General features: G+C 40.2%; 4 protein-coding genes across 5 annotated transcripts; 1 reads left to right on the top strand and 3 right to left on the bottom strand.

Annotated features, from left to right (window-relative positions):
- The first annotated feature begins 2,514 nt into the window (after positions 1 to 2,514).
- Positions 2,515 to 5,330, top strand: LOC149387200 (transcription factor GTE7-like). The gene is made up of 4 exons (XM_089624281.1): positions 2,515 to 4,254; positions 4,345 to 4,630; positions 4,741 to 4,958; positions 5,061 to 5,330. Exons 1-3 carry the CDS (start codon positions 2,764 to 2,766, stop codon positions 4,797 to 4,799), a joined length of 1,836 nt encoding a protein of 611 aa, XP_089480407.1. The 5' UTR covers positions 2,515 to 2,763; the 3' UTR covers positions 4,800 to 4,958; positions 5,061 to 5,330.
- Positions 5,331 to 6,638: 1,308 nt separating this feature from the next.
- On the bottom strand, positions 6,639 to 12,313 carry LOC149387199 (DNA polymerase V family). Of its 2 annotated transcripts, none has more exons than XM_089622510.1 (9): positions 12,199 to 12,313; positions 11,477 to 12,101; positions 11,254 to 11,379; positions 10,971 to 11,168; positions 10,257 to 10,484; positions 9,008 to 10,132; positions 8,553 to 8,837; positions 7,914 to 8,376; positions 6,639 to 7,634 (listed from the first exon to the last, which is right to left on the bottom strand). In XM_089622510.1, exons 2-9 carry the CDS (start codon positions 12,038 to 12,040, stop codon positions 6,808 to 6,810), a joined length of 3,816 nt encoding a protein of 1,271 aa, XP_089478636.1. In that variant the 5' UTR covers positions 12,041 to 12,101; positions 12,199 to 12,313; the 3' UTR covers positions 6,639 to 6,807. The 2 variants fall into 2 exon arrangements, with proteins under 2 accessions (XP_089478636.1, XP_089478637.1); XM_089622511.1 differs by having other exon boundaries at positions 12,204 to 12,313.
- A 1,841-nt stretch (positions 12,314 to 14,154) lies between these two features.
- MTHSC70-2 (mitochondrial HSO70 2) lies at positions 14,155 to 17,575 on the bottom strand. The gene is made up of 6 exons (XM_089623023.1): positions 17,354 to 17,575; positions 16,765 to 16,829; positions 16,597 to 16,675; positions 15,921 to 16,487; positions 15,221 to 15,841; positions 14,155 to 15,119 (listed from the first exon to the last, which is right to left on the bottom strand). Exons 1-6 carry the CDS (start codon positions 17,426 to 17,428, stop codon positions 14,487 to 14,489), a joined length of 2,040 nt encoding a protein of 679 aa, XP_089479149.1. The 5' UTR covers positions 17,429 to 17,575; the 3' UTR covers positions 14,155 to 14,486.
- A 1,073-nt stretch (positions 17,576 to 18,648) lies between these two features.
- On the bottom strand, positions 18,649 to 22,460 carry LOC149387197 (Magnesium transporter CorA-like family protein). Its single transcript, XM_089624730.1, has 6 exons — positions 22,171 to 22,460; positions 21,172 to 21,894; positions 20,482 to 20,561; positions 19,534 to 19,798; positions 19,137 to 19,433; positions 18,649 to 18,999 (listed from the first exon to the last, which is right to left on the bottom strand). The coding sequence occupies exons 2-5, from the start codon at positions 21,890 to 21,892 to the stop codon at positions 19,168 to 19,170; spliced, it is 1,332 nt and encodes a 443-aa protein (XP_089480856.1). The 5' UTR covers positions 21,893 to 21,894; positions 22,171 to 22,460; the 3' UTR covers positions 18,649 to 18,999; positions 19,137 to 19,167.
- Between the last annotated feature and the right edge of the window lie 456 nt (positions 22,461 to 22,916).

The following is a 22,916-nucleotide window of genomic DNA, read 5'->3' as shown; positions in this document are numbered from 1 at the left end:
ACTATCACGAAAAAACAAGTGTTTATCACCAAAAAGAATTGTCCAATTCCTATCACCAAACATTTGTTCTAGGTATGGGTGAAATCGGTTTGGCTCGATTCGGTTTTGGACCAATTTGAAAACCGAAACCGAATTTTCGATTTTAAAAATTTTGGATCAATACCGAACCGAATTGCTCCAAAACCGAAATTCGGTTAACCAGTTCTGTAAAACCAATAACCAGTTTTTATAACCATTTTAAAACTGGCTAACCAGTTATGAAACCGGTTAACCGAAAAAATAGGTTAACCGATTTAAGAATTAGATGACCGAATTTAAAGATCTTACAATTATCTAAATCGGTTATCCGGTTCAAATCGGTTATCCGATTTTAAAACTGATTATCCGGTTTCAAAACTGGTTATCCATTTTATATATAAAAAAATCGGTTAAATAATTGATAATTGAATTTTTATATATTCAAAACCGGTAATCAAACCGGTTCTTAAATTCGGTTTCGGTTAACTGCACCGAATTTTTGGTTTGATGACGTGGCACTGAATTTCGGTTCCGGATCGGTTCGGTTATCGGTTTAACCAATTTTCGGTCAATTTTTGTACACCCCTAGTTCTAGGAGCCTATTGTTTTATGAACTTAATTACACAATTCAACCTCTAGAAATTTTATGTATTATTATTTTATATTTGCTAAAATTAGTATATATGATAAATAAAGTGGGCGCTACTGTTTTGTTTTTCAGGGTTTATCGGTAGGTGTAAACCATTGAAGGCCGCACTTGAGAAAAAAAAATGTTCTTAACAAAATCAAACACTTCAGATAATATTACCTCGTCAATTTGGCAATAAATGAATATTTGGAAAGAGAATTTTTATTTGCTAAACCCTAAAATAATGGAAATATCTCAATTAGATCCACTAGTTAATAAATATCTAAAATTGAATATTTGTATCAATTTCGGACAAAAATAACCCCAGTTCAAATATATCCACTCTCTCACACTTCATCATTTCACTCTAACTCTCTCACTTTCTCTCTCTTTCTCTCTCCAAATCCGACCATCTTCATCAAAATCCGACCTACATGAGATTTCAGGTTGATTTGAATGGAATTTGGACGAAAAATAGGTTTTGGGGTTCGTAAAAATCCTGAAATTTTTGTATGAATATCATCGGATTCCATCGGATGTCAGATCCGACCGAATTCGATGATATTCATAAAAAAAAAAAAAAAAAAAATTCGATGAGTTTCGACCCAATCCGACCAGTTCCGATGGTCCCCGACCAAATCCGATGGTCTCCGACACTCCGATTGAATTCGACAATTTCCGACCTCCTTGATAAAATCCGACCAAATCCGATTTGTTCTTGAAGAATGATTTTTTATTTATTTAAGATAATTTGATGTGTGTTTATGATAAATAAACTAAATATATATATATATATATATATATATATATTTTTACGGAATTCAACCAATTGGGTACTCGAAATGATGAGAAAATGAGAGATTTGAAAATAAGTAGTGAATGAATTTTTGTAAAAATGGATTATATGGTATTGCAATTATATTTTCGTCCGAAATTGGTAAAAAAAAAAATCCAATTTTTTATATTTTTAAACTAGTAGGTCTAATTGAAATATATTCATAACTACTAAGTCTAAAAAATGAAATTTCTCATTTGGAAACACCCCCCAAAAAACTAAAATTGGATTATTTTCTGGGAAAAAGATTATTGTATTTTGTGCACTAATCAAATCTTTATTATCCTTAATCACCAATAATCTAATACAAAATCTGCATTGATCAATGTCCTGCCTCATTTGATTTTGATAACTCCAGATCCTACAATCTATCCATAGTTATATTTATTTCCAGATTAGGCTGAAATGTCTACATGGTTTAAGATTCCAAGAAAATACTCCAAGGCCAAATCTGCCCGCCAAAAAACAATAATAATTTAAAGAAAAAAACGGGTATTGGTGGGAAGGGTTAGGTCGTCATTTCAAATTTCCCGGCTGAGGGTATTAACGTAATCCACCACCGGGAAGAAAGAATATCACGCCTCATAACACTCGGTCGTTTTTCGCACACTGACGAAAAGGCCCTCACGAAATGTCCACGCGTCACCGCTATTGTATTGGGGTCTCGCGGTCCACGTCATCTCCGAGTGTACCCCACAGGGAAAAGAGAGAAATTCATAATGGTTTTTAATTTCTTATGAAAGCGCTAAATGAACGCTAAATTCGCACCAAATTCAAATCAAAATGCACTGGTCGAACATCTCAGAATCCCCTGAATGATCCAACGCTTCTGAACTTGCCACGTATGCTAATAGACGCTTTCAAACCGTCCATGCCAGATCACTCGGCCTGTGACCGCGGGCACGAGAGAAAACGAATCGGGCCGCTAGATCCAAGACGCGAGTGTGATGAACGGTCAGGATACTGCCCGAGATTTGGAAGGGCAGATCTCGAGGCCTTTAAGAAGCGTCCATAGCCTCTTCTCATTCTCGCTCAGATTAGGGTAAAGTTGTCCCATACAGTAGTTTCAAACCCTAAGAGGCTTGTCTCTTTTCAATATCCTCTCTCCCTTCCTTTCCCAGATTCTTCGTCGGCGCGTGGGGTGGATTGGAGGCGCGTGAAGGCCACGAACGGGCTCATTCATGGTTGGTTACCCTTCCCGTGTACCTGAAATACCTCGCCGGAGCTCCGCCGGAGAAGTAGCGAAGATTTTTTCAGACTCGGAGTCCGATCCGGTGCTCCGATGGCTTCGGCGGTGCTAGTCAACCGGAAAGACGCCGATTGGCCGCCGAAGCACAGAGGTGGAGCTGCCAGAGCAGGATTCATGGGGAAGGCACCATTTGCTAACCCTAACCCTAACCCTAATTCTACCAAGAACCTCAAGAAGTCGCAGTTTCAATTCCACGCGCCTTCGTCCGGTGGAGATGCCGGCCATTTCAACAGAAACGGTTTTCAGATCGATGAATCTCCGGTCGTGACGCAGACGGCGTCCGATGATGCGTCGTCGATCAATCACCATCGTCGATCCGTCGATGGCGGAGAGGTCGGCCTCAGTAATTCGCAGTACGTGAGCTTCAGCGTGAAGACGTGTTCAAGGAAAGAGCTCGGCGAGCTAAAGAGTCGTCTGGTTGGAGAGCTGGATCGGATTCGGCAATTGCAGAGGCGAATCGAAGCTGGTGAATTGAACAGCCACGACCGTCCTCAACAGCCTCCGATCAAGAAACCCAATTCGAGCAAGAAATTCTCTGGCTCGAAAAGGCCGTTTCCGGCGAGTACGAATCACCAGCAAAAAGATTCTCCCCCAATATCGAAGCGGCCTCATTACGAAAACCCTAACCTGATGAAGAATTGCGGCCAATTGATGACCAAATTGATGAAGCACAAGCACGCGTGGGTCTTCAACAAGCCCGTTGACGTGATCGGGATGGGTCTCCACGACTACAACGACATAATCAAGCGTCCGATGGATCTTGGCACCGTCAAGACTAATCTTTCCAGGAATTCTTACTCTTCGGTTTCCAATTTCGCATCTGATGTCAGACTAACCTTCCAGAACGCCATGGCCTACAATCCCAAAGGCCACGAAGTCCACACAATGGCCGAGCAACTCCTCGTGCGATTCGAAGAGCTCTTTGCGCCGCTGGCCGAGAAACTGGCGGCCGATAGATCCTACGAAGTTCAAGCAAGCTCGTGGGATCACACGGAGACAGAGCGGCCGGTAAAGAAGCGCGAAGAGAGAAAGCCCGAACCAGCATTTCGTCCAGCCCCGATCCCAACTCCAACACCAGCTCTGCCACCACCACCTCCGGCTCCGGCGAGCTCGTCGAACCCGATTCCAAACTCACCGCCGGTGGTTCAGTCCCCCATTCGAACTCCGTCCCCACCAGTGCGTTCCCTTCCGGTGGCGAAGCCCTTGAAGCAGCCGAAGCCAAAGGCGAAGGACCCGAACAAGAGGGAAATGAGCATCGAGGAGAAGCACAAGCTCGGCGTCGGCCTCCAGACATTGCCGCAGGAGAAGATGGAACAGGTGGTCCAGATCATCAGCAAGAGGAACGGGCATCTGAAGCAAGACGGCGACGAGATCGAGCTCGACATCGAGGCCGTCGACACCGAGACGCTCTGGGAGCTCGACCGCCTCGTCACCAACTACAAGAAGATGGTCAGCAAGATCAAGAGGCAAGCTCTCATGACCAACCTCGTCCCCAACAATGTCTCCTCGGGCAAATCCCACGTGGTATGTATGATAACTTTTTTCCCCTCTGTTACATTGCGGGAGATTGAAGTATGTACTGAATTATGTTCTGTTTGGATTTTAATTGATCAGAGGGAATCTGCATTGAGCGAGAGGATGGATTCCATGGCTACCATGGCCGAGCCCAAGAGACCTAAGAAAGGCGAAGCCGGTGATGAAGATGATGTTGACATTGGCGACGACTTGCCAGTTAGCAGCTTTCCTCCGGTGGAGATTGAGAAGGATGATAAAGATTTGGGGGTCGGAGTCTCCGGCGGCGGTGACGGCGCTGTGGTCGGGGCCGGCGGAGGAGGCCACGCCAGTAGCAGCAGCTCCAGCGGCTCGAGCAGCGATAGCAGCGATTCATCCTCTTCAAGCGGTATAACACAACTCTGATCCCTCTGTTCTCAGGGTTGACGAACTCCCAGTCGATCAGAACGTGATCTTTGTGTTTGCTTGCTTTTTTTTTCGTGGGGTTGTTAAAAACAGGTTCGGACTCGGGAAGCAGTTCGGGGAGTGACTCAGATGATGATAATGCCCACTCGTGAGAGGAAACTTTTCAGTTTGGTGTTGGGTCTCTCTGAGTAGTAAGGCGTTGAATTGGATGATGATAAGCCAAATCGCCTCGCTGCTCTTCCCATGACTGACTAAGACAAGAGATGGTCTTTTTTGCTGTTTCATTACGGCTCTGCTGAGATTTTTCTGAGGTAAAAGTTCATTATAACCTCTTTGAGCACAATTAGGCCTGGCTATTGGTTAATGAATACTTTTTGCCGATGACGAAATTCATTTGTTTCTGTTCATTGCAGTTTTGTGGGAAAGTGTTGGTCTCAAAGCGGTGGTGGTTGGCTCACTTAATGTGGACACTCTGAAATTGTAAAGCAACCCCCTTTTTTTTTCTGTCTTGAGATGTTAAATAGAAGGCAAGGCAGATTTGTAACAGTTAGAGATAGAGATAGTTGTAGAGATGAAGATGTAGGTAAAGGCGTAAAGCTAGTGAAGTGATGAATGAGAAGTTGACTAATATTGTATAACAGCATTTTACAGCATACAGAAGTAATTGGTTGTGCTTGCCATGATTTCCATGTGTCCCTTCATCTTCTTTCTTTTTTGCACTTAATTTATTATATCGAAAATATCAAAACAAAAACAAAAGGAACAGAAATGGTGAAAAGCAGTAGGAAAAATAGAGACAATATAAGGTAATACGCTTTAAATGGATTTCGGTTGAGAGAACGCTGTTGGACGATGACTTGTCTTTAGCTAGAGGAAATCATTATTCTTATTAATAATACCCACGTATGACTTGGTGACTCCTTCAGCCATATCTTTATTCATTGTTCGATGCTTCAAAAGGGAAGGAAAGGAAAGGAATGAATGCGTATTAGTATTTTATCCGTATGGAAGTTTCAAGGGTTGTGATTGGAGTTCATGATGGTGTTGGTTTGAAACGTTACAACCAAGTCATTTCCCAGTTGGGTGACTTGGTACACACCCAATTAGATGCGTCTTATGTTAATGTCCCTACTCGCAATTTATAGGAATTATTTAAAGTTAGATGGTCCAGCCAACCAAAAAAGGTGACGAGTTTGTGCATAAAGAGCCTATGAGACCATGTGTTTTGATGGTGATGGAATGTCATCTTTTTTACTCCCACTTTGGATGTTTAGTTTTTGTCATGGTGTGGTCGTTCTCTTGATGTGCAAAGGGCTTTTTCCACGAAGTGTGAATAAAGACGAAAAGTGTAATGTCGGGTCAGGAAAGAAGAAAGAAAAAACAGACCCATTCAATTGACTTTGAGGGCGATACTAAAAGCACGAAATGGTTTTCTTTTAAAGCACATACATATGAATTCCGGGCAAGTATAGAAATTTTTGTGTTTGAAGCTTTTGGTTGTTGACTCCGCAATCAGCAACTTCGCATTTAAATTTTGGTTTGATTTTTCATGTACTTGTGCATGTTAATGATTGGTGAAATAAAAGTAATACTAGTTTTTGTTCTTAACTTAATTCTCAAGGCAACAATAGAGGGGCAAACGCGGAAGGAATAATGAACAAAGAAACTTCGTGCTCGTGCATGGTTGTTGGCTCTTCAAATTGGCATACAGTGAATGTTTTAAAGCAAATAAAATATACGTGGCGAAGGTAAATGAAAGGTTTTCAACATTTAAGGAGACGAAACTGACGCGTGAAAAAACATGTGGTAAAATAAAACTCCACTCAGAATACAGAGGCAGATGTATAATTAATCCTTGTTTATTGCACCTAGCCAGTGAATAAGCATTGTTTTCGTATCACGCAAAGAATTTACTCACGTTGACAAACACTATATAAAGAAAAGAAGATAAATGAACTGCAAGGAAAGAATTCTAAAACCCAACAAAATGGTTAAAGCAAAAAATAAGTTTAATTTAAGCTAACAAAAATGGAGATACGTCGGTCTCTTATCTCCTTTCTATTACATGAAAAAAGAAACAAAAGCAAAAACAAAAAAAAACAAGAGATATATCTCTGTAGCATAAGCCAGGCGAGTCAAAAAATAGTATTACATCCCTTATTAAAGCTTACTGAGACTACTAAACTGATCACCAAATTGGGACTCACAAAGGGCATGAGAATTTTGGTCCAACGATTTCAAAAAAGGCTTTGCGAGATTAAGCGTCGTTACGGTCTGAAAGATCTTGACACAGAATTTCCTTACCTCAGCTCTTCTCGACTGTTTCTCGGCCTTATTGGCGACCAAAACCTCTATCAAGCTCGAAACTTTACTCAGATGGCTTTTCATGAGCTCTTGGAGGCCACTTCCCTCGGCCGGGCCAATCGTCTTCATGATTTCGGTCACCAAATCGAGGGCTTCGATCCGCCGAAACTCGGATTTCGCGGCACTGCACTTCTCCAAAAGGAACCCGAAAAGAGAGCGACCGATCCACGTCCTCCTCCTGAAAATATCCTTCAGAAACTCCGGCTTCACTTTCGACTTCTTGCTGTCGAAATACCCGACCAATACGCCCTTGAAAATTTCTGCGACCCTTTGAAGCTCGGGCTCCGGAAAGTTCCGGGCATCGATGATCTTGAGGATCCAGAAGGTTGAGTTCTGAGCAAAGGAAGAGATTATCTTCTGCCGGTTCAAGGACGCCGATTGCTTCTTTCCCGAGAGCTTCTTCTTCTTTATCTGCTTTGTTGCCAGTTTCAGGCTCTTCTGCAAGAAAGACTCAAGAGTGGGTAGTTGGATTTCTTCGCCTTTTGGGTACTCTTTTGTTTTGAGTATCTTCTTCTGAACAATCCCTAATATTCTTTGCCAAAGCTGTTCGCTGCTTTCCGCGGTCTGTGGGTTAACGAGTGTCTGAGCCAAATTCGAATACACCAAAAGCACCTGTGCTTTGCCTGTCACATACACACAACCAAAAATAAGAAAATAATAATGATCACGATAACTTGTACGAAAAATATTCACTTTTTTTCTTTAGGAACACTAATAATTTGCAGTGTGTTGAACTAATGAGAAGATGCTTAAATCATCCCAAACTTTTTAGTGCAGTCAAGAGTACAATTCCAGCTACACTACGCACATTTGACTATCGACCAATCGTGATAATCAAAGTGACAGCGACGTGGTCAACAAAGTACAAGTAATTTGAGCTTTCTCTTATTCAAAGAGATTACCTGGATTTTCATGCAGGTAAATTTCTAGCAATGAAAGAACGCGAAGCTTGAATTGCACAAGTTGATATTGAGCAGTTTCACTCCCAGCCTGGTTCTTCCGTTCTTTAAAGATCTGGGCAAGATAAGTATCCATTCGGAACATAGCATCATCATCCATTCCTCCATCGGACTCATCCGAATCCTCTGAGGCTTCTTTATCATCATCATCATCATCAGCTTCCTCGGCCTCAACTACGGCCTCAGAGTCATCCGTGTGTTCCTCGCGCTCACCTGCCTCGGCCTGATCAATAACCTCGTCTTCTTCGATGTTGATAAAATCTTCTTCATCATCATCTTCGTCCTCTTCCTCATCATTGTCACTCCCGGCAACTTGATGCCGAGCAGGTTTCAGATTCTTTTTTACTACCCGCAGCATTCGAACCAGACCATCGACCGTGACATCATCGCAGAAGTACTTGAAAACCTATTTTAAAGACAGATTGAAATATATATATACACGTAAATATCTGACGGGAAATATATATATATACACGTAAATATCTGACGGGAAATATATATATACACGTAAATATCTGACGGGAAATATATACAGATCTCAAAGTGAAATAAATATGAAATAAGATGTAAAAAAAAAAGAACCTGCTCAATAGAAGTTCGCATTGGAGGAGAGGAGTGTGGCAACAGAGAAAGCAATGTATCCACTAACACATCCATTACAGCGGGTGCGGCGTCGTCACTTTCATCTTCACCGGAAGATTCGAGAAGATCCGGAGAAGGATAAGCTTTTTTACAGCATATAATTAATTCTGAGGCGGCTAAGGAAAATTCATTCGGGTGAAGGAGGATTTGCAAAAGCAACTGGATTAGAAGGTATCGTAATGCATGCAGTCTGTTTGCATCGCTGCTCGATCCAGAATTTCTTTCCTGCAATTTAAATCATTTGAAAATAGCTGAGAAAATTGGCGATGAAAGAGATTTCGATTGTTCGGTGAGAAAAGAAATGGCCACTCTGGCACGTAGACTAGTAATTGAACGCTAGAACCAAACCTATTACAACCAAATTACAAAAGTAACTCGAGATAGTAAAAACGTACCTCTTTAGATAGAGAAGTTTCCATGGCTTGCAGTTTCTTTATGACATTTTCTTCCTCTTCTTCCAAAGGACGAAAGACAGAGATGGAAGGAATATTGCGCAATGTACTGAGGAATCGCATAAAGTATGACCCGAGATCATTAGGCTCAACACTGCTCGACGAAGCACGCGACCCCTCTACTTTCTGAGCATTTGACAACAATAGTTGAAGCTGTTCGATACATATCTTACAGAGAGAAGTGGAAGTGGCAGCTTTAGGCCACCTGAATTTCTCTTGTAACTCGAACGATGTCACTTCGGTGCCTAAAGAGGCAGTGAAAACACCTTGAATAGCCAAAAACTTTAAAATCTCCTTTTGAATACGGAACTTCGAATCGGGCTCCAGCTTCGAACATTTCAATATACTGGGCAAGGATTCAACAATCCAAGTTTTCAGAAAGTCGGGATTTCCTAGTGCCCCGTATGGGTCTTTGTCTTCATTTGAACCCATCTCTGAATTGTCATCTGTTGTTTGGCTTTGATCCGAAGGCTCCTCGGAAGGATGACTTTCATCGACAAACATGTCCTGTAAATTCTGAACAAACAGAATGCACCCCGATTCCGTCCCAAAATCTGTCATAAAATCCTTGATCGTTTTTGTCCTTGAAAGGCTGTCGAATTTTCCATTACTATGTTTTTGTAAAGCTACTATGACAGCGACCTTTTTGGCATCGTCGTCTTTAACCCAATCGGATAACACGGAGAGGAAATGCTGACCAACTTTGAACAGCCACGACTTCGGTGAAGACATAATATCCACAAGACAATGGACGAGTTTGTATGACAAAACAACAGGGATGAGAGACGCGGGAAGTTTCGGCAAGAGAAGCTGCAGAATATTAAGCCCCAAGTGCTTACGGTCATGCGATGATGGAAGAAGAGATCCTTCAATGACCACTTCAATAAAACATTGCAAATTCTTTGCAATCTCTTCCTCCGAAGAACTAGATTTGCGGTTCTTCTTGTGCTTTTTCGACGAGCTTGAAACAGACATCGCATCCTCAGTTTGCAAAAGGCTCTCTGGTAAAAGAATATTTACCAGAAAAGGCCATACATCGTGAACGTGGGGTTGGCAGAAGGTTGATTCCTGTTTGAATTCCAGGAGGGAAGAGAACAAAAAAAAAAAAAATTGAGTACTTACTTTCACAAAATTATATTCACTACTTCTTTGACTTAGAGCACATAACATACAAATAGCTATTGTATTATACCTTCAGACAAGCAGCGAGAGTGGATAGATGTTCGGCGGAAAAAAGTTTGTTGACACAGAAAGGATACGGCAAAAGTTTACCAAACACAGGTGTTTCAACCGATGCCTTCTCACGGATTTTCAAAGCCAGAAGTAATGCATCGGGATTCCCAACTTCTGTAGCTTCAGAAAACCACTCAGTAAGCCCTGGAGCTTCGAGCACATGACTTGTCAAGGCCTCTATAGGCATCTGCAATATAAGTTAACCGTGTTAAAGATTGTATACAAGCCAATCAACGAAGATAACACCACATGATAAAGTTTTCCCGAATCAAGAATAATCAAGTGACAGGTGACCCAAAGCAGCAAAAATCTAAAAAAAGAGTAGGTTATCAAAAGCAAGAGACCAAGCAGAGCAAAATGAAGTCGAAAATGAAGGAGAAATAAATGACCCTACTTTTAGAATGATGACCCTTTCATGTTTTTCTCCACTACATTTACAAAGAACTTTACACTAGAAGCAGCATCGATTTCGAAACAAACTTGGAATAAATTTGGCTAAAAAAAAATGGGGCAAGCGTGTCCAAGTCCCCATTTTATTTCCGATACTCCAATGAATTCAGAATTATAAATTGAATCGGCAAGGACAGTCACTCCACTAGTAAAAAAATTCCATGATATCTACCGCCAAAAGAAAAAGAAAAAAACTAATACTATGCATGAAATATATCTGAACCTTTTCAACAAGATCCAGGAGAATTGACACGGCAGCTTGTTGCAAGTATCGCTTTTTGGCAGCAAGGGTGATGATAACACCGATGAACTCTCTAATGTAAGAAGTGCTTCGATCCGAAACCCATTCATCGACCAACCTCCCCGATCGGGCAATAGCCCCGTATGCAAACAAACGACCCAGATAACACTCCTTCGCGTCCTGCAATGCACAACAGAAAGCTAAGCGCAAGATTTAAACGAGGATGCTCGACAGAAAATTGGTCGAGGCGAACAGAAGGTCAAACCTGGCCTCTCGTCGATGAAGTTATCTCCATCAAATCAACAATGAGTTTCAGCAGAGAGTCCGTTTTAACACTAGGAATTGTCGCTACCAATAACGTCAGCCCTAGTGCGAAGCCTTGTCTCGCACACTGCCATAAAAAGAATTTAAAAAAAAAATGTCTGATTATAGATATATTTGACATCTTAGTTCCTAGTACTAGATTCCAGAGAGGTTGAAAATCACACCTCTCTAGAGGAAGAAACACCACGGATTAGCCTACGAACAGCGTATCTCAAAGAGGGTGCGCAATCGTTGAGCCCATCGTCCTTTTGGGCCTCCAAATTCAGGCCACTCTCGACCGAGCTCTTGTCCTCGAGCCCGTCGTAGGCTTTCTGAACTTCCTGCAACTCCGAGACCAAGGCCTCCGCGGCGGCTTCTCTCAGGGCCGAATCGGACGAACCCAAGTCCTTGAAAACGCCAATGTGAAACTCGGGGAATGAGTTGCTGGACGACTCGGGTGCGTCGAGTTTCGGTTCTTCGACTTCGATTTTCTTCACCTTGGTAGACTCGTCTTTCTTGGAAGCTTTGAAACGCCTGTTCTTGTCCATCTTTTTCCTCTTCTTCATCCTTTCCATCGGCAACACAGAAGACGTCGCTTCCGATTCCTCGGGTTTTTCTTTTTTTCCTTTTTCCTTCTTCATCTTCTTCTTAGGTTCTTTATCGCTCAATACAACCTCACTTCCACGAGTATCTACTGTAACACCTTCCTCAGCTTCTACAGATTCAGAGCTTCTCTTTTTGCCGCCCATATCAGCTCAACAAAGATATATCTTCTTGAACACCGTTTTTTTTTTTTTTTTGCTAAAACTTCTGCAACAAAGTACAATACAAGAACTATAAGCACAAGAGCACCAGTAATCAAGTTACATATTATTATATCAAAAACGAAAAAGCATGCGAATTTAACCTAACCAAAGCTCTTTTTGGCTACAGAATAAAACGGCTGATTATATGAGCCACGCAGAGAGGAAAAGGAAGAGGAAGGGTTCAGAGATGAGACGAGGCAGAGAAAGCCACGCCATTTAGGTCTCCTCGCTAAGCAATTGGCTTTGGGCCTAAGATCAATGGGCCAAATCAAACTGGGTCCCTTTTTAAATTGGGGCTTTAGACGATTAAACGCTATTGAAATCCAAAAGTTGACTCTTTTTTTAGTTGTATATACAAGCACTTTTCTTGATTTATTTTTTTATTGTTTACAATTTTGAATTAAAAAAACATTTGAACTCTGTTTAGCTTTATTAATTGTTTATAATTTAATTTAGAAGAAAAATTAATAATTACCGTTTGAAAAATAATTATTTTTGAAAGAATTTGAAATAGCAGCTACTTTTAAAATATTACACTTGAAAGCGTTATTAATTTTGAAAAGCTAAGGTTCAAGTTCTTTTCCAATCTTGGTTGATGGTGTCACTAGTGGTAGTAAGACGGTCTTGGATTCGTTAAGTGTTGCTACTACTTCAGCTACGGATTTTTTTTTCGTCAATAACCCATGAATAATTAAACATTATTTTGATATTCAATATTGCTAAAAAATTAATAACATTTCAAACTCGGTTATTAAATTTCATTCAGCACCCTAGTTTTTAGAAATTCAGTCTTGAAAAACTAAATAAAAAAATTTGTAAAATACGAATTAGATATTGAAATGACTATTTTTGATATTTTTCCACACAAATAAAACACCAAATTGTTTGGTAATGACAATATTATAATTAATCTAGCTATGAACGAGTATGTCGTGAGCGAACATAACTTTTCTATTATAAAATCACAATTAAGAGTAAATTATAGTGTTTTGACACATTACTATCTTTTTTGAAAATTGTACATATAAGAGTAGTCATTTGAATCTTAGGTATACATTTACAAATATGCTATTGTTCCTATTTGTTTCCCTATTTTCGTATAAACGTTCCTTATATAAAATCCCTTTCTCTCGCGACCATTCATTTCCTTCTCCACCGCTTCATTCTACCTCTTCAACGTAACCAACGCCTACTGAAATCATCGCCGATTCCTACACCGTCATCCTCTCTTTCCTTCACGTTCATCTTCACCTCCATCTCTAATTTCTTGTTTCTCCCATGATCTCTTCTTTTGTGGGTGCGTTGATACCTAAACCTAAATAATTTACCCTCAAATCGCAAACACCCAAATCGCGAACCCCAAATCACAAATCGCAAACCCGAATTCCCTCCATTTAAGTTCAACCACCATTATCATTGTCTGAACCCCATACCATTTACAGATGGCCCAAAATATGACGAATTTCTTTTTGTAAAAAGTCATGCAAACTCCCCAAAAAACCAAAAGTCCAAACTTTCCGATCCAAACACCATATTTTACTCCTAAAAATGTCAATCCCCCTTGCTAATATTGCTACTTCCATGCAGTATTGGAAGGATAATTCTATGGTTACTTGAAACTTTGGGTCTGCTCAGTACTCAGTAGCTTCTTTAAAAAAAAAAAAAAAAAAATGTAAACATGTATACTAGGTAGGGATGGGATTAACGTGAAGCCTTACAACAGTCCATTAGGTAGGGGTGGGATTAACGTGAAGCCTTACAACAATCCATGATCAGAAAATGTAAGAGAAATTTAATTACGAGGACTCAAAATTAACAAAATATAAGATTAGACTTGCAATTTCAAAAATATTTAAAAATAGATTTTTGCCACTATATCGGAAAGAAACTACTCTTCTCACCATATAATATGACGCCATGATTAAAAGAATATTTCTGTCTAAAATAAAAACAAAAATTTATTTTTAAATATTTTTGAAGTAACAAATTCATTCTGGATATTTTAATAACTTTGACATACAATAAAATTTCTCAAATATAAATATGATTCCCACGTAGCAATTAACGCATCAAGGTAAAGATTATTATAAATAAAAAACTGAAAGCAAAGTTAAAGCTTTTTTTTTATGTGTTCTTCTCTCAATATAGAGAAATATGCTTCTTTTTATCAGTTATTGGCCTTGATAAAAACAAAAACCCATAGTGGATTAACCGACTTGAACTACCTAGTAGTGGCTTAATACAGCTCAAAAACTCCCAAACATTTTAGATACAAAAAGAAAAGGTTAAGGACCTCTCGTCCTACAACAAAAATTTTGGTAAATTCTTTTAAAAATCTTAAAACCAGAATAAAACCTCGTAACAAGAACATCCGACAATGAAATTAACCTCACTTCTTGACCTCCTCGTACTCTGCTTCCGGAGCCTGGGAATCGCCGCCCGGAGCACCGCCGTCAGCTCCGCCGGAGCTTCCACCGGAGCCGCCAGCCATGTGCTGTCCAATCTTCGATACTGCCTTGTTGGCGACGTCGAGCTTGGCCTTGATCTCGTCGGCATTGTCTCCTTCCATGGCCTTCCTCAGATCAGCCACGGCGTCCTCGATCTCCTTGGCAACTTCCGCCGGAATCTTCTCCCGGTACTCGCCCAAACTCTTCTCGATGCTGTAGATGGTCGTGTCGGCGCTGTTTCTGACGTCGATGAGAGCCTTCCTTTCCTGGTCCCGCTGGGCGTGGAGCTCGGCTTCTCTAACCATTTTGTCGATCTCGTCGTCGGAGAGTCCTCCGGACGATCGGATTGTGATTTGCTGCTCTTTCGCTGTGGCCTTGTCCTTAGCGGAGACGGTCACGATGCCATTGGCGTCGATGTCGAAGGTGACTTCGATCTGAGGCAAGCCTCTCGGCGCCGGAGGAATTCCCACGAGCTCGAATTCTCCGAGCATCTTGTTGTCCGAGGCCATTTCTCGCTCTCCTTGGAGGACCTTGATTCCGACTTGGGTTTGGTTGTCCGCCGCGGTTGAGAACACCTACAATGAATGATCATAATCATCATAAGAACACCATATACCTATAGACTTCAGTCGCTCTCAGCGAATTACCGGTACTCAGAAAGGATAGGGCACTATACCTGGCTCTTCTTTGTTGGAATAGTAGTGTTCCTGTTGATGAGTCTGGTGAAAATACCACCCAGGGTCTCAATTCCAAGCGAGAGAGGTGTAACATCAAGGAGAAGCAATTCCTTGACTTCACCGCGAAGAATACCGCCCTGAATCGCAGCACCCATAGCCACAGCCTCGTCGGGGTTCACTCCTTTGCTTGGGCTTTTACCAAAGATATCGGTGACCACTTGCTGAACTTTAGGCACACGGGTCATACCTCCTACGAGAAGGACCTCGTCCACTTCCTTGATCGAGATGTTGGCATCCTTCAAGCAGTTCCTGCACGGCGCCTTGGTCCTCTCGATCAAGTCGTTCACGAGAGATTCGAACTTCGACCTCGTGAGCGTGATGTTGAGATGCTTGGCTCCGGTGGCATCGGCGGTGATGAACGGAAGGTTGATCTCTGTCTGAGATGTCGACGAGAGCTCAATCTTGGCCTTCTCAGCTGCCTCGCGAAGTCTCTGCAATGCGAGCCTGTCTTTTGAGAGATCGATGTTGTCGCTCCTCTTGAATTCGTTCACCAAGAAGTCCAACAAATGGTTGTCAAAATCTTCTCCTCCCAAGAACGTGTCACCGTTTGTTGCTTTGACCTAGCATTGGGTTGTATCGGTAAGTACAAGAATAGACAAAAATAAAGACACACAAAGATAGTGGGGAAAAAAAAAGAACCTCAAAAACACCGTTCGAAATCTCCAAAATGGAAACATCGAACGTTCCACCACCAAGATCGAAGACCGCGATGAGGCCTTCCTTGTTGTTCATACCATAGGAAAGCGCAGCAGCGGTCGGCTCGTTGATGATCCTCTCAACATCGAGGCCCGCAATTCTACCGGCATCTTTCGTCGCTTGTCTCTGAGCATCATTGAAATAAGCAGGAACAGTGATGACAGCTTTCGAAATGCTCTTTCCGAGGTATGACTCCGCAGTTTCCTTCATTTTGGTAAGAACAAAAGCCCCAATCTGGCTCGGAGAGTACTGCTTTCCATTGGCTTCGACCCAAGCGTCTCCGTTCGGAGCCTTGACAATCTTGTAAGGAACCATCTTCATTTCCTTCTGGGTCTGAGGATCTTCGAAGCGCCTTCCGATCAAACGCTTGGTTCCAAAGACTGTGTTGGTCGGGTTTGTCACGGCCTGACGTTTCGCCGGAGTACCCACAAGCAGTTCTGCCTTTTGGTTGAAGGCAACCACTGACGGAGTGGTTCGAGCTCCCTCAGAATTCTCGATAACTTTGGGGTTCTGTAAAAAAAAAGTCGAATCAATTAATATTATACACACGAAAAAGAGGTATATAAGCATGTGGAAATGAAGACATTGACACACAGAGATCTCCCAAGTATTAATTTACCTTGCCCTCCATGACAGCAACACAAGAGTTGGTAGTACCCAAGTCGATACCAATCACATCACCACCAGCGGGTTTTGCGCTGCATCAATCATAAATCAACACACATTCAAATCCCATCCTCAAAGAAAATAAACAGTACAAGTAAAAGAAAAAAAATCTTCATTTTACCTGAAGGGCCTGGCCAAGCTTCCCCATTTCTGGCCCAGATGGGATGGCTTTACGGTACTTGCAAACTGCCATACATGATCAAACATAAACACCATATCTCAACAACTTCTTCTATCAAATAGTCAGAAAAGTATTAATTTACCATATTGGTATTTGTATTAAGTAAAAAATAATTTTGACCAAATCGATAAAACAAACGAAACTCTTGATCAATACTAATCAGGCTACTCATAACCAAAAACAAAACCACAAACAAGAGCATAACCCTCACAGAAAAGAAAATTACCAAAACCTAAGATACTCTACAAAAATAAACGTACAAGGATTAAAAAACCAACTGATACACATCACTCCACTGCAATTACAAATTAGGGTGGAAAATCAATTTATTGAGCCGAAAGTTGGAAGTTTGAGAAATGGAATCTCGTAGAAAGGAAACGAAGACTTGTAAAACGTGGCTAAATTTCAACAAATCAATCAAACGGCGTAACCCGTATCATAATCTAAGACTATGAATAAATTGAACAAGAATCAGCTATTAGATCACAATAGAAATGAATACAAATAATTGTATGTGTAGATTGCGTACAGATCTGTATGCTGAGAGAGGTACGGAAGCCACGTCTCGGCGCCGAATAGAGCGAAGCAAAGCTGCAGTGGCCATGGCCGGTTGATGGGAGAGATTTGAGAGTTTCGAGGGTTTCGAAGGTTTTGCGGAGACGAAGAATATGAAGAAATGGCTTTAGGGTTTAGGGTTTTTGGAGAGAGCGAATTTTTTGTTATTTTTATATACCGACTATTCTGGTTGCGAAAGATGGCTGTGGAAGCTTCTAGAGCTGAATAGAAATGACTTCATGTCCTTAAGTTTACTTTTTATTTTTATCTAATATCTGATAAAATTATTGTAGTTTAATTTTTTACATACAAAAAGTAAATAAAAGAATTTATTGATCCTTCTTTGCTCCGCACGATTATATGTATGATCAAGAAATCAAGTACGTGGGTGAATTAAAATTGAATTCGTCAAATAGCGATTTATTATCGGTGGTTGAATAATATGTATACTAATTAAAATTTATAATTTATTGATTTTTTTATATGTAATTACTAATAACACTTTAAATATTTTTTTTATACAAAGTAGAAAAGTTATAATCTCTTTGTAGACACCTGTTAATCCCTATATGGCTATCGCATCGTCTCATTGAGTTCTTTTATTTTATTTTAAGAGAGTTCGTGTCTAAATAAATTTAATTTTGAGGTTCAACAAGTATTTTTGTCTAAAATAAATTTACACTTAATGTATATGAAAAATAAATTTAATTTTTAAGATCTAATTAAAAATGTTTCTCGGTAGAGAGAGTTTCCTCTCGTGCAAGAAATCAGAGCAAACGACGGTCGTTCGACTCAATTTGTGGCTTTAAGAACTTGATAACGTGGACGGATGGCTGAGGTTTGTTGACCAGTTCTCGGCCCTATAACTTTTTTTTTTGTTAAAACAGTTAAAAAAAAAAATCAAAGATGAGAGAGAACTGTATATAATAAGTAAAATTAGCCAAAGAAAATACTAGCTGGTTAAAAAAGGTAAACATTGGATATTGTATTTGTATGTGATTAAAACATTTTAATCGGTATTTGGAGAATTAATTGTTTGAAATAGTATGCCAAATAAATTCAAGTATAATTATTATTAGTTACAAAGTTAAATTAAGAAAATCTACAAATGTTTACTTATTAATTTCAAATTATAGTTTTATATAACTTTTTCAAAATGATACATTTTCTTTAAACAAAATCCCATTCATAAATTACATTGAAATTGCCTGTCCCTTGCATATAAATAATGATATTTGAAGTGCTGAAAAGTCGCAAGGCTCCCAACTAAGATACGTATACGAATATGATCCATCGAGATAAATACACTATTTTTTTTGTTCTTGTAATTGGTTTCTTTGTAAAAAGATTAAATAAAGAATTTCAAAGTGTTTATACAGATAACGAAGGATAATAAAGAAACGCTGTACAAGTTACAAGCTTTCCTTGAAATGCAAGGAACTAAAAGAAAACAAAAAATAGTGTAAAAAGAATAAAGCTCACCCCCCTTAAACTACAAAGCCTTGCACTTTCTAAAAAAATCCAGTCAAATGAGGAGAGAAAAACTCCGAATCGATTTATTCGATTTACACCGATAGAGTTACAGCCGTCAACAAAGAGCTCGGATAACCAAACTTGTCACTGAAAAATACAATAAATTTCCCGGTTAAAAAAAGAAAAGGGAAACAAAAGAACCTGTTATATATTCGAGTCCAAATAAAATTTGAAAGTCAGATTACCCAAAAAAAAAAAAAAAAAATAACAAAAATAGCACTTACATTTTTTTTCTCTATAGTTGAAATTGGGTTCTTAAAGCCTAAGGTAACCCCCTCTTTCCTGGGAGGGACTACCGAGTGTTCTTTTGAGGAACGACTTTCGGTTGAGAGACCAACTTCTTTTCAAAACCCTTTTCCTCTGCCACGCAGCTACTCGGGAATAAAGGAGCGGGAAAATGAAGCACAGAAGAACCAGAAACAACATAGCCACACATACCAACATCACATTTCGAAACCCGTCTTTTATTTTCGGGTCTCTCTGTCCCGTCCACGGAACACCTCCAACATTCATCCCAAAAACTGAAAGAAATTTCAATTTTTTTTTTTTTTTTTTTTTGTCAAAAGGTGGGAAATTTTTTGACTGCCTGAAAAGAGAATTTATACGGATTTTTTTTTTTACCTCCGGTGATGATCGAAAGAGGAAGGAAGATTATGGAGAGGAACGAGAGGTAATAGAGCTTTCTGTTGATCTGCTCGGCTTGCCAGCTGTCCAGGCCGGCCTGGAGGGCTGTGACGCGGTTCGCTATGAACCCCACGTTTTCTTTGAGCCTTCTCAACCGTCCGATCAATTCCTCGAGAGCCGTGATATCTTCGGTGGCAAACCAATGCTTCGATGAAGATTTTTCTTTGACTCGAGGAAACACTTGTTCCCCGTGAGCAATGACCTGAATTCGGTGAAATCAAGACTTCAATCAGATCACAGTCCAAGTAGTAACTACTGTCTTGCAACGAAGTTTAAGTCACATGAATATCATATTACTGACTGATCAAAATTATTTTCTACGCCTGGTTTGTTTTGCTGATTATCACAACTCATCCAAAAAATACACTCAACTATCAAGAGACTCAGATTCAATGTTCAGCACACAAAAGAAGAAGAAGAAGAAAACAAAAACTTCTTAATCTGTCTCTTCTCCACAGTTGAATGAAACAGATCACCCACATGAATGAGTTACTAATAGTATTATAAATTTTGTTTTAAGTCCATTTAACTTTTCCAAATCATATGGTTTTGGACTCTGATACCATATGAGGAAACATGGGGTCTCATCTCAATCCTCGGATATGGAATATATGACAGAAGATGGAAATGAGATCAGAACTCACCCTCATAAAGTAACTCATGATCTTAAATTATTTGTGAAGTCCTTTTATCTTTCTGAAGTGAGATGTCTCTTCAAATGATATTTTTTCCGGGCCCACTCATATTGGCCGGGTTTCATTTTCTACGGATTAATGTTTTTTAAGGCTCTGATACTATGTGAAGTATCACCGACTTTCCATTCCAAAACTCAGGTATGGAATGGAATATACTTAACAGAAGAGAGAAATGGGACCGAAAACTAACCTGAAGTAGTCTTTGCAGGTTAAGATGCATTTTGGGGAATCGTCTATCGTCTAGCATTTGTTTCTTCAAAGCAAAACCACCTGAGATCAGAAACCATAAAGGAAAAAAAAAAAAAAAAAACTTTAGCTTTATTTTCACACCCCTCTGATCTCCCATACATTCACTGAATTTTATTCTCTTACAATAATCTTCGTCAATCATCATATCATATAACTATTTCCAACTTTCAGAGGCACAAAAAAAGAAGGAAAAAAAAAAAGCTTTACCGATTGCCTAACGTATCACTCTCACCCAGAACTATCTTTAGCACCAACTCAACAAGACTAACTGCACAAATGGCAACGATAAGAAGGCCACAAAATCTATCCTATCTAACCACCAATATTCATCAAGTACAAAGCTTCAAATCCCCTTATTTTCACACAGGTTTATACAAAGATTTAGGTCACATGAATATGATATTACTGACTGATCAAAGTTCTTTCGACACTGGTTTGTTGATTATCACAACTCAGCCAAGAAAGAACTCAGATGTACTGCTCTATTTCAAGTCCATTTATCTTTACTAATCTATAAAAAAAAAAAAAGCTCATATCAGTAAAACTCCCTCCTACAACATTGAACTCAAATCCCCACACTTTCAAGCTTAAATAAGGTTAAATCACACAAAAACACAAATTTTTGTATGACCTTTATCCAACTCGAGCTCCACGGCATCGAGCTCCAACTCGAGCTTGGTGACCATATCCTGAAGCTGGTCGACGTGGGTGTCGATGACGTGGACGACGAGGTTCGACACGGATTCCGGCACCGGATTATCGGCCTCCTCCGAGTGGTTCATCGTGAGCAAAAACTCCAACACGTGCTCTCTGATCACCGTCCCTTCCTTCTCTCCCCCGCCGTTGCTCTCGACGCTCGGGACCTCGGAGAGCAGAGACCGACCCACCCTCGACGAGAACCCCAGCCGCGGGACCCGCCCCAGGGACACCGTGATCACGGAGCTCTCGCTGACGCGGGCGGCGATGCGGAACGTGAAGTCGCTCGAGGCGGGGCCCGGGGAGTTGACCCGGAAGACGAGGGCTCCGTCCACGTGGCCGCAGAACGGGCCGTTGCTGATCAGAGACAGAATGTCTTGGAGCTTTAAGGGCGGGCAAAGGGCTGCGATCAGGTACTGCGCAGACTCGGAGAGCCTCTGGTTCCCGGTCTTTGGGAGCTCCACGTGGTACCAGCAGAACTCTTTTCCCTGTCCCTCCGATAAGTCCCATTCCTTGTTGTAGAAGTTTCCGGCTCCGTCGAAGATGTACGCTTTCTTTCTCACCGCTCCGGCGAGGTGATAAGACTCTCTCAGCGGAGTCTCCGCCGAGCTTTCTCGCTCCATTTCCTCCGATTCTCTCTCGTGACCTAGCTCCATATCTGTGTATGTGTGGTGATTCAGTTTGTGGATGTTAAATTTTTTGTTCGTATTGAACAGAATAGAATGATCTTATTGCTGAGATCCGGGGAAAAAAAAAATAAAGCTCTCAACGAACCGAAGAACAGATCGATTGAATTAACAGAAACCTTAAAAAAAAATTAGTAATCGGAATTCAAACAAGGAATCCAAACATAGTAAATAACGAAATTTAAAGCCTTTGAGTAAGCTAGAGCGATTGTAAATTGAACGAAATTATTAAGAGAAAGTTTACATACCTCATTAATTAGCGTAAATGACCGGGAATTGTTGAATCGATGATAACAAAATAAAAATAAAAAAATTATTCGTTGTTGTTGTTGTTGTTGAGTTTGCTCTTAGAACAAGGAAAAATGGGTTTTGAATGGTATAAGAATTGTCGGAGAAACCAAAGGAGGGTCTCTCAGATTGGAAATTTGGAACGAACAACCCAACGTGTTGTGCGAATAACACTACCAAACTTCTGGGAAGCTTCGCAAGTGAACAAATAAGATATACTTGCTTGCTTTTCTTCTTATAAAATAACTCTGACATTGAATAAATTCAAAACTGTATACCTTTAAGATTGTGACTTTTTATAATTAATCATTTTACCATTTTCTTTTGCATTTAATTTTCAAAAATGTACATGTTGATTAAGAAAACTGATGAGAGATTGGATTTCAATAGATTTTCCTTTGAAATTGAGTCGATGAAATGATGTACAAAATGACATCGAATTTTCAAGGAAAAGAGGGATATCTTATTTCTATATATAGAAACTTAAAGCACTGTCAGTCTGAAATGATTGGTTTTAACTATATTAACTGTAAAAACTGATTTTCTGAGTTTTATGGACTGCGGGCACAATCCACATACATTGGATTGAATTATGTGGAATTGTGAACATTTTTTGGGGTAAAATTTCTGATATTTATTTATGTATTTTTTTTTTACTGCAGGGTTTCAATCAAGGGGGGGCAAATTTGAGAAATATTTTTTAGGA

This window comes from Urtica dioica, chromosome 8 (assembly GCF_054948205.1).
Source record: "Urtica dioica subsp. dioica isolate 48M chromosome 8, U.dioica_male_clone48M_v1_H2, whole genome shotgun sequence".
NCBI lineage: Eukaryota > Viridiplantae > Streptophyta > Magnoliopsida > Rosales > Urticaceae > Urtica > Urtica dioica.
This window is presented reverse-complemented; position numbering and strand designations above follow the sequence as displayed.

Coding starts and splice junctions, on each gene's coding strand:
- MTHSC70-2 (XM_089623023.1), bottom strand. CDS start 17,428: ATGGCCACTGCAGCTTTGCTTCGCTCTATTCGGCGCCGAGACGTGGCT. Junction 16,676..16,764: donor AGCTTGGCCAGGCCCTTCAG/GTAAAATGAAGA, acceptor TGATTGATGCAG/CGCAAAACCCGCTGGTGGTG. Junction 15,120..15,220: donor TTCCAACAAAGAAGAGCCAG/GTATAGTGCCCT, acceptor CATTCATTGTAG/GTGTTCTCAACCGCGGCGGA.
- LOC149387200 (XM_089624281.1), top strand. CDS start 2,764: ATGGCTTCGGCGGTGCTAGTCAACCGGAAAGACGCCGATTGGCCGCCG. Junction 4,255..4,344: donor CCTCGGGCAAATCCCACGTG/GTATGTATGATA, acceptor TTAATTGATCAG/AGGGAATCTGCATTGAGCGA. Junction 4,631..4,740: donor CGATTCATCCTCTTCAAGCG/GTATAACACAAC, acceptor TGTTAAAAACAG/GTTCGGACTCGGGAAGCAGT.
- LOC149387197 (XM_089624730.1), bottom strand. CDS start 21,892: ATGGAGCTAGGTCACGAGAGAGAATCGGAGGAAATGGAGCGAGAAAGC. Junction 20,562..21,171: donor GGAGCTCGAGTTGGATAAAG/GTCATACAAAAA, acceptor TTCTGATCTCAG/GTGGTTTTGCTTTGAAGAAA. Junction 19,434..19,533: donor TCTTTCGATCATCACCGGAG/GTAAAAAAAAAA, acceptor AATTTCTTTCAG/TTTTTGGGATGAATGTTGGA.
- LOC149387199 (XM_089622510.1), bottom strand. CDS start 12,040: ATGGGCGGCAAAAAGAGAAGCTCTGAATCTGTAGAAGCTGAGGAAGGT. Junction 8,377..8,552: donor TGCGAACTTCTATTGAGCAG/GTTCTTTTTTTT, acceptor TCTTTAAAATAG/GTTTTCAAGTACTTCTGCGA. Junction 7,635..7,913: donor TTACCTGCATGAAAATCCAG/GTAATCTCTTTG, acceptor TGTATGTGACAG/GCAAAGCACAGGTGCTTTTG.